Source organism: Helobdella robusta (assembly GCF_000326865.2).
Source record: "Helobdella robusta unplaced genomic scaffold HELROscaffold_18, whole genome shotgun sequence".
Classification (NCBI taxonomy): domain Eukaryota; kingdom Metazoa; phylum Annelida; class Clitellata; order Rhynchobdellida; family Glossiphoniidae; genus Helobdella; species Helobdella robusta.
This window is the reverse complement of record NW_008703981.1, coordinates 604849-616004: the sequence shown is the minus strand read 5'-3', so window position 1 is coordinate 616004 and position 11156 is coordinate 604849. Positions and strand designations below refer to the sequence as shown.

Here is an 11156-nt window from a genome sequence, read left to right as displayed (position 1 = left end):
CATCAGTGAATATGTACACATACAAACATACATACATACATTTGTTTAGGAAAATCACAGCATTCCAAAACAACTGTATATCTGATAGTCTGAATCCTAAACATACAAGCATATATACATGCACACATACACGCGTAAAGCTACACACACGCACAATTATTCACAAACACATAAACATAAAAATTAAAGACAGATATTCTTCCGTACCCAAAATAATACACAAACACACACACTACATAGAAAAACAATGCCCACCTAGGCAAATGATTACAAATACTCACACGGCAAACCATACGCACATCCTCACGCACACACTCAACACATACCTTCACGTACGCGGACGCAAAACAACGCAATAATTGCATTACTGTACTTGGTGCTATTCTGTTGACCATCTAGAAAATCGACTTTCATTTTGCTCGTTCTGGGCACAGCATTCTTTACGCTTATTGGCTGAACATTTGTCTCATTAAATTTGCACGCAGCTTTATTTATAGTTCGCAATGTTAGCAATACATAGATGTACATACACACACACAAACACACACACACAGAGAGAGTGAGAAAAAGGGAGAGAGATAAGGAGAGACAGGGATAGAAAGAGAAAAAATTTGCGTAAAAGTTTAAAATGGATGGAAAAAGAAGAGAAATAAAAAAAGCCACAAACTACCTCCCCCTCACACACACGCGCACGCACGGAATCACGCACGCAAATTGTGCATCATATTATGGGTATCATTGTGAAGACCGGTCCAAAAAAACAACCATTAATCATACTTGATTAATGTTGGACATAATTAAGTCTGCATCTTTGACACTGTCATCATCTTCATCATCATACAATTATCATCATCATTCTTCTAAAATCATCTTCATAATTTATATTATGATCATAACTTTCAGAATTGTTTTAATTATTACTTTTATTATAGTCAAATTAAATTTTATTATTATCAACCACCTTACAAATATTATTTATAGCATTATCATCACATTGCTTTTACTAGCAAATTCAAAACCACCATCTTCTTCTTATATCATTAATAACAGTATAGTATTGTTACTAATCACATTGTTATAACCGTTTAGAGAGTGAGTTAACATTACTTTAATTGTCATAAATGTCATCATTAACAATTTGTCCTTTCATTAATTATCATCGTCAATAGCGTTGCCATCAATTTGATAGATTCCTTTTGGGTTTCGAAAGCAATTATCCTCATCAGCCTAATCTTCTTTATCTTCGAAAAATGTTTCATCTTTAAAATAGTTTTCCTCCTCGTCGTCATTATCGTCGTCATCACCATCGTCATTATCATCATCATCGTCGTCACCATAGTCATCACATTCATCGACATAGCGAATATTTTAAAAAGAAAGTTTATGAGTAAGGTTCTAACTAGTAAGACTCCAAGTAAGAATCGTGGAATGCCAGTTTTTTGCTCAGTCAACACACGCATACATCCAGGCAACGCATACAAAAACCAGCCGTTGAAACAATCCCAGATGCAAACTAACATCCTACACACACACACACAAACAAACATGCACACGCACACAAACATGCACACGCAAACAAACAAACACACGCATACATACAAGCAAACAGACAAAGGCACGCAAATGCTTATACAACGCATGCGGGTGCAGCACGGCTTCCATTTCGTTCATCTATTTGCACAGCTCAAATACCACGTCAACATTCATTCACTCCTCCGTTGATTAAATATGCTAATTAATGTTAATTGACGGTTATTTATGTTGATTAATGCAAATTTATGCTAACGCATGCAAATTTATTCATTTCGATTTTTTACATAAAAAGTTTTGATTTGTTGAATGGTTTGCAAGGATTTTTTTTTTAATAAATTTTAAAAGAACAACTGAACTTTGTGAAAATCTGACGTTGACATCATCATCATCACCATTTTAAACAATTAGTAGTAGTATATACTACTATTACTACTACTACTACTACTACTACTACTACTACTACTACTACTACTACTACTACTACTACTATTACTACTACTACTACTACTACTACTACTATTACTACTACTACTACTACTACTACTACTACTACTACTACTACTACTACCACTACTACTACTACTACTACTACTACTACCACTACAATACTATTACTACTACCACTACTACTACTACTACAAAACTTACTTCAAGTAAATTTTCTGATGTTTGGTTGATGGATTGCAATAGTTCGGACACAGTCAACATCTTTTAACTATCTTATTATTCAAAGTTGATTGCAGTTGTTGTTGTTGTTGTTGCTGTTGTTGTTATTGTTGGCTGTTGTTGTTGTTGTTGTTGCTGTTGTTGTTGTTGTTATAACTCTGTACTCTTACAAAATTACAAGATAAAAATTACGTTGTATTATTAATGAAATAAACTGCTAACTACAACATTTAGTTAAAATAAAATTATTTCTCCGTCAATATACGAAATGAAATAAACATTATGTAAAATAAATTCGTGTAAATATATTTTACTGTTTAATTAAAAACACTTAAACATTCAGCGCCAAACATTTCTCGAAGCGTTCGGCTTCCAGATCGCGCTAGTTGCAACAATAATTACTAATGCTTTTTAAATGTTTTCTTCAATATTATCCAAACATTTAAATTTTAAAAAAAATAACAGAATATAAATTATTTTTCTTATTGTTGTTAATGTTATGTTACTTATATCCTACTTACATTAAGCATGAGCAATCACAAGAATCGGAAAGACAACAAAACAACAACAACATCATCAACAACATCATCAACAACATCAACAAAAACATCAACGACAACAACATTAACAACAACATCATCAATAGCAACAACAACATCAACAAAAATAACATCAACAACAACATTATCACAGCAACAACAACATCAACAACATCATCAACAACCTTAACGACAACGTCATCAAAAGACATCAACAAAGACATTTCATGCAACCCGAACCAACTATATATAATGAAAAATTTTAATCTCAGCGAAAAACTTAAACAAAAATTTCAAACAGACACGTATTCCATGCATCATTACAACAACAACACAACAAAAACAACAGCAACAAATGTTTTAAATCAAAACACAAACAGCATCTACATAAACCTTATTAACATGTCTATATCCACAACATCAACACAAACACCATAAATAACACTAACAAGTATATTTTTATTATTTCACAAAAGTCACACAACAACAACAACAACAACAATGATATTTGCTGTGACAATGGAAGAAAATCCAACATTCAACAACAACAAAGCCAATAATAACTAATTACAATTAACGAAAAAATTATTTAATTAAACAACAAAAATACACTAGAAATTAATTTCTGAAGAAAAACTTACTTGTGCTAACAATAAGCTAAAAAAACTTAATCGAAAAGTTTTTCTTACATACAATGTCGCTATTACAATTGGTCAGATAAATCAACTCTGCTAAAGTCACATACACGCACACAGTTTAGATCATATTAGAAAAAATAACAATAATTATTATTTTATTATATTGCTAAATTAATATTCTTATTATCATAAAATTATGACATACAGATAATAATCAGCTAGTCGTCATTAGTAATAATATGACAGACATTTATCTAATAATCTTTATATATTAAGCAATTAAGCACGCGCGCACACGCGCACGCACACACACGCACAGGCACATATATATATATATTTATAATAGATTTTCTGTTGTTTCGATTCATATTAATATTAGGCAAATATGCAACAAACACACACACGTGCAAGCAATTGACTTTTCGTAAATAAATAATCGAGGTTTGTTGTTGCAACTCATAACAACAAAAATAATAAAAAAATAAATAATACAAATAAGAATGAGAAGAAGAAGAAGAAGAAAGACTACACAATAATAGCAACAATAATAACCTTTTTAATTTTTTTTAGGATTATTTTGTTTGCAATTAAAATTTTTACGACATTAGACATTACGACATTAGTTAGAACGACATTAAGAAAAACAAATAGGCACAAATAATAATGAAATAATAATAATGATAATAATAATAATAATAGTGCTACTACTGCTATTAATAAATTAATGTGATAAACCCAAAAAAAATGTTGACAGAACATTATTGTATCATGTTACGTGAAAATTCATAATAGGATTTTATGATCATTGACGTGTTGTTGACGTATAATTTGTTTGCTGTGTCAAGTATTGTTGGTCTTATTTATTTATCCTTGGCCATTTTGTTTGCATACAAACATTTCAACAAAGAAAAACTTACATATAAACACACATACATACATAGATACAAAAAGTACATACATACACACATACATACCAAAAAAGTATTTTTGATTACGGCAGAGATTGGAAGGTCATGGTCTATTTGAGGTCAAAATCTATTTGAGGGCATGAGGAACCATCCATCGTTCATGAAGGATACAGGAGCGAGACCCGACATGGCGGTACAGTCGGTATCAACAGACACTGTCATTTTAGTCGAACTGACTGTACCTATGAGGCTAATATAGCAGCAAGTCACGTGGTAAAAACAGCCAAGTATGAAGAACTCGTTAGTGAGATAGAACAACGTGGGTTGAGGTGCTTGTTGTACGCAGTTGAGGTTGGTGCAAGAGGTGATGTTTCTGGTTGTTCAGTGTACAGCTTTTTGAAGGGTTTGGGTTTAGTAGGTAAAAGACGATCGAGTTGTATGAAGAACATAGGACCAGCTGAACAAGCGTTTTACTGGATATGGTTATGTAGGAAGAAAAGGGAATGCGAGTTTAAATAGTTAACAGATGAGCTTGTTTGCACGTAAGGCTTCCGATTATTCAACATTCCCAAACTCGGCTTAGCGTGTTACTTGGCTTGTCGATATAACTCACATCGTAATATGTTCATATGTGAACTGTCTGGCACGCCAACGCAAATTTTCAGTATAAAAAGAGGTGATTTCAAGGAAGGCAAATTGCGTGTTCGGCAAGAGACATCCAACTGATCTCTGGATGTGGCCCTGTTTTTCGATAGTATTAGGAATTCAAAGTGCCGAAACACTCGTTGACGGAAACTCTTCCTCCGATACATACATATACACACACAAAAAGCAAACATGCAAACACAGAAGCCTACAAACAAACAAATAGAGATACGTACAAATATACATACATATATACATACAAGAAAACAAACAAATAAACATACAAACAAATATACATGCGTACAAACAAATTTACATACAGACTTACAAACGTACATACAAACGTTTCAAATTTATGTCACTCAAATGCACGTGACAGGTAGTTGTAGAATTTAAACTAAAAGAAAATATTTTTTTCAAGTGAACAAACAGGTTTTCAAATCAACATCGTCGTCGTCGTCACCATTTAATCATCATCAACATTATCATCATCATCATCATCATCATCACTCTTCTTAGCAACATCATCATCATATTTATCATTGACGATCTTGTCATATTCAACTTTACAACAAACCACCATTTATTATCTTAATCACTGTCATCGTCACCACAATCTTTGTTATCAGTACCAATATCATCATCATCATCATCATCGTCATCATCGCCGTCGTCGTCATCACCATCATCATCGTCATTGTCGCCACTATCATAACCGACATTATCCTCTTCTTTGTCATCATCATCATCGTCGTCATCATTCATACAACCATCTTGACGTCATAGTTATCATTCCGCCGTTGTATTAGCAGCAGCAGTAGTAGTAGCAGCAAAATTGGAGCAAAGTAGTAGTAAAAATTGCATTAAAATTAGTAGTAGAAATATAACAAGTATTATTTTAACTTAAGCAGTACACTAAAAATATGTGATGATAATGATAATATTTGTAATAATAATAATAACAATAATAAAATTTATTATTATTATAAATAATTCCCTTTATGCTGAATATCGTAGCGACTTTCCATGCATTCTATTATTATTCATCTCACTGAGTAAACACTTGAGATAACTTCAAAGACTTCGCCGATTATTTTTAATTTACATAATTTTTTGTTTGTTTGTTTGTGTGTATGTATGTATGTTTCTTTGTATGTTTGGTTTGTTCGTTTTTCTCTGTTAGTTTGTTTGTATGTTTAATTGCACGCGTGTTCGGTTGGTACATATGTGTGATTGTAAGTGGGTTTTTATGAGTATTTATATATATACATATTTGTTTGCTTGTAGGATTGTTTGTTTTTTAAATGTTTGTATGTCTGCTTGTATGTTTGTATTAAAGTATATATAAACGTTTGTTTGTCTCTATGTTTGTCTTTTACAGTGTTTGTATATTTTAATGTTCGGCAAACAATTTCATCTTTGTAAATCTGTACATTTTTCTGATTGTTTGTTTGGGTATCTTGTATTTGCAAATATTATGACAAAAATTATGTGTATTTTTTATGTGTTTCATTGTGTGTATTATTACGCAAAATTGAAAAAAAAACTTTGTATACAAACTGTCTAATAATGTTACGACTTTGATTAACCAACACATCTGTATCATGAAAATGTAGAAAAGTAGATTATTGAATTATCGCGTTGATAATTGATATAACTCTTAAAAATAATCTATCTAAAATTATAGTTTGTTATAAAAATAATTAAAATTGTTAATTAATATGTTGAAATATTATTATAACTAATTGGTTAAATTAATTAGACGTCTATTAGCACAAAACTAAAATGTTGAAAGTTCAAAATCTGGCTGTCGGCGAATGTAAACTTTGAGTGGCTGGTGATTTAATAAGTCATCACCCGCGTTTATACTGTAACATCAAGACTAACATAGCATAATCAGATGCAATAATTCTTTTGAAACAAAATAAAATTACACAAAATATGAAAACTTTTGAACAGGAAAAAATATTTATCGACAAATGATTTATGGTTATTAATGTATCTAATAACACAATACATTTAAAACAAATATAAACAGATAAATCAAACGAGCGTACACGCCATAGCGAGATGGCGTAGCGAGTTAAGATGCTTTGAATTGTTGTTGCAGTTACCAGGTTCAAAAACAAAGAAACGCTTATCATATGCTATAGATGCAGGCTCTGCATTAGACTTAGGCATAGACAGAGGCGGACTAGGCAACCGCCTACGGCGGCACTTTTCAGAGGTACATTTTCTCAAATTTGTACGAATTAATTTTTTTCATTTTTAAGTTTTTAATATGCTCACATATACTTCCATTCGTTAGTTAAAAAATTTTTAGTAAATGCGTATCATAAATTAAGAAATGAAATGTCAACACATTGCAAATAAATATTGAATTGGAATTGGTCGTTAAAATGATAGAAGCGCGCACGTTTTGGGAGATTTGATTGTTGGGAGAAAAATTTTTTTGGAGATAAAAAGCTTTTGGTTTTACTCAAAATAATTATTTGAGAAACAAAAAGTGCTTGCCTTTCAAAATTTGGCTCCTATTATTTCAACACAAAAAAGAGAGTTTAGCAAAGGACAAAAGACCTCTAAGTTTTTCAAAGTAATCCATAAGTTCTTAGTGGTTCTTTGGATAGTTCCATTCCAAATATGGCCATGTTATAAAACTTATCCAAACTGAATTTCATCCTATCCAAGATTTCAAATAGCTCCAGATCATCTGCTTAGTTTAGTTGTTAATTTTAGTCAAGACAGAAATTAATTGAAATCAATAATTTCTTGTTGCATCTTTTGATATAAGCAAACTTTATTAAATTATAATTTTGTTTTAAAATAAATTTTCTAATGAGAATATAATAAAACCTAAATATTCAACAATTGTTCTTCTATAAAATTGAGATCACACGGGGCGGCTAATTCGCAAACCCTCCACACGCAAAAATCATATAGATTCGAACCTGTCTGGGTGTTTGTTTGAAACTCACTACAATTCCCGCACAAAGAAATCCATGTGCGTTTTTCCGGTATTTTAAGAATAAATTAAGAAATATCTAATAATTTTAATGACAACAAACACAAAAACGCACTTACACGTCCACACACCACACACACGTACACACACATACACACAGAGAAACACACACAAGTACACACAGAAACACACACACGCACGTTAATATGTATATTTGTATTGGTGTATTGTACGACTGTCGCAAAGTTTGCTACGTTTATATTATTCACACAAGTTTAAAAAAAAATTGTCATACAAAAAAAAAGAACATAAATTTTTCGACATGACGAGAGAGTGAATTTCAAAATTTTACTCTTCTCCCTAAGGTGTCGCAATTTCTATGTGTGACTTTCGCTTTCATGAAAGCCTTCACACATTTGTATAGAAGTTGTATATACATGCATACATACAAGCATGCAAACATACATACATACAAACATACATACATACATACATACATACATACATACATACATACATACATACATACATACATAATGAAAAAATATGGGAATGCCCTACCCTCGATGGAATTCTTGCCAATATGCATCGAGGTTCTCGGCCCGATGGACCCCAATACCCTTAAATTTCTTAAGGAAATAGGCAAAAAGATCAGTGTCAGATCAGGTGACAGCAGGGAACTGTTTTTTGCAACCAACCACATTTCGTGCTTGTTGCAGCGGTTCCTGCGTGTCTGTGTGCTTGAAAATATCCAACTGAATGCCGACATGTGCAATTAACGACAAATCAAAGTGTTAATCCATTCGTTACTTGATGTTTGACGGTTCAGTGTCACTCATCATGTTTTGGTTTTAACATACATACATACATACATACATACACACATACATACATACATACATACATACATACATACATACACACACACATCCAGAGCTTAAATTCGCCCTGGGTCGTGTTTCCTGTCTTTCGGCCGATGATGCCTTGACTAATATCCGCAATGCCCTCAGTTTGCCCAAATTGATGTACTTCCTACGTACATCCAAACACATTGACCCTTCTAAATTGGGCGAATTTGACGGAGCCCTGCGCACCGCCCTGTCGTCGATTTGCAATGTTCAAGTGACCGACAGTGGTTGGTCCCAGGCTCAGCTGCCGGAGCGATTTGGTGGGCTGGGGTTGCTGGCTCTCGTTGTTTATAATTCTTCTGCCGCTGCCACTCTTGACCTGCAGTCTTCCCTGCTCCACCGGTTTTTTCGTTGCCGCAATATTCTTCCCCCAGTGTCCGCCCCGGGGGACCGTACGCACGTCCAAATTTTGAACGAAGAATATAAAAGATCTTTCAAAATTTGTTGTCTTCATGCGGCGACGACTTTTCCACCGCTCGTTTGTTGGCCATGTCCAGCGTTGCCAGCTGTGGGTGGTTGAGATCGTGGCCCAACACCTCTGTGGGCACCAGGCTTGACGACGGGTCTGTGAGATTTGCCATTGGCTTCAGACTTGGCCTGGTCATTCAGAATAAATACACGTGCCGATGTGGCGCAGGGGCGGACGAGTTTGGTCACCACGGTTTGGTTTGTCGCCTGGGTGGGGGCCGTCAACTACGTCACTCAGCGCTAAACGAATACATTTGTCGGCTCTTCTCCAAGGTTTCAATCCCGGTTCTCAAGGAACCATCCGGCATTTCTGCGCATGATGGTAGGCGCCCGGACGGATGCACACTAATACCTTGGAGAGCCGGCAGATGTTTGGCGTGGGATGTTACGGTCCCTGGCACCCTCGCCGAATGATACGTAAACCTGACAAGTAAAGAATGCGGTTTGGCCGCGGCCAGGGCAGCGGACGAGAAAATGAAAAATTATGGGAACGCCCTCGATGGAATTCTTGCCAATATGTATCGAGGTTCTCGGCCCAATGGACCCCAACACCCTTAAAATTCTTAAGGCAATATGCAAAATGATCAGTGTCAGATCAGGCGACAGCAGGGAACTGTTTTTCGCAACTAACCACATTTCGTGCTTGTTGCAGCGGTTCCTGCGTGTCTGTGTGCTTGAAAATATCCAACTGAATGCCGACATGTGCAATTAACGACAAATCAAAGTGTTAATCCATTTGTTACTTGATGTTTGTCGGTTCAGTGTCACTCATCATGTTTTGGTTTTAACATACATACACACATACGTTAATACACGTAAAACACAAAAGCATACAAACCTCAGTACCATTTCACATAAACATAGAAATATGACAGATTGCTTGCTTGCAAAAGCGCTACATAATTTATTACCACCATTGCTTACGTCATCGTCGTCGTCACCATCCTCTAAACATCATTCATTATTAAAATGTTTTGCCATTTTTATTGCAAGTAGACGTCATTTCGAATTTTGTTATTAGCTAGGTAAGCACATTCATCAACGTCATCGTCATCACCCTCATCATCATTACAATCATCATCGCCATCATCATCGCCATCATCATTGCCATCGTCATCCCCATCGTCATCATAATTACTAACACCACAATCATATTTCTTTTGTTGACATCATCACATCATCATTAACTATCATCATCAAAATCGTCACCATTATCAACATTGTATCGTCAAAATCGTTACCAACATTATCACCAACACGCCACCACACCCACCACAGCGTAGAGAAGCATGAGCAGAAAGGAAAAAGGACATTGAATGATGACGTCACTTCATTAGGAGTGCCACGTAACTGAGAAGGTATAAATAACCAGAAGACTGTAAATAATACGTCAGTGTCTGCGCATGCTAAGCATAAATATTTACTACACGCACACACACACACACACAAGCACACACAGACACACACACACACAAACTTAACATTGCAATGTTTTTTTCACTAAATTTCTTTTTTTTTTGAAAAATTTATGTGACGATGTGTTTTATGCTCGATATTTTTTTTGTTTTCCACAGGAATAATAATTGGTGAACGTCGTCCAATCACTACTCTGATTATGTATGTTTATTTCGCATTTGTATATTTCGTATTTAAACATGTATGTGTGTTTGTGTGTGTGTGTGTGTGTGTGTGTGTGTGTGTTTACGTTCATGTCATTGTGTGTTTGTAAATAAATTTGTGTTTTTATGTGTTTATATTCATATGTTTGTATGTTTATTATTGTTTTTTGTATGTTTGCTTGTGTATGTCTCTGACGGTTTGTTTATACTAACATTCATGTACTGTATGTGTCCGTGTGTATGTTTGCATGTACGTGTTTGCATGTTTGC

General features: G+C 34.3%; 1 protein-coding gene across 1 annotated transcript; it reads right to left on the bottom strand.

The window, feature by feature from the left end:
- Nucleotides 1-7517: 7517 nt before the first annotated feature.
- On the bottom strand, nucleotides 7518-9903 carry HELRODRAFT_170458 (hypothetical protein; the record flags this gene model as incomplete). The annotated part of the gene is made up of 3 exons (XM_009016281.1): nucleotides 7518-7639; nucleotides 8808-8989; nucleotides 9620-9903. The coding sequence occupies 3 exons, from the start codon at nucleotides 9901-9903 to the stop codon at nucleotides 7518-7520; spliced, it is 588 nt and encodes a 195-aa protein (XP_009014529.1).
- Nucleotides 9904-11156: the final 1253 nt, after the last annotated feature.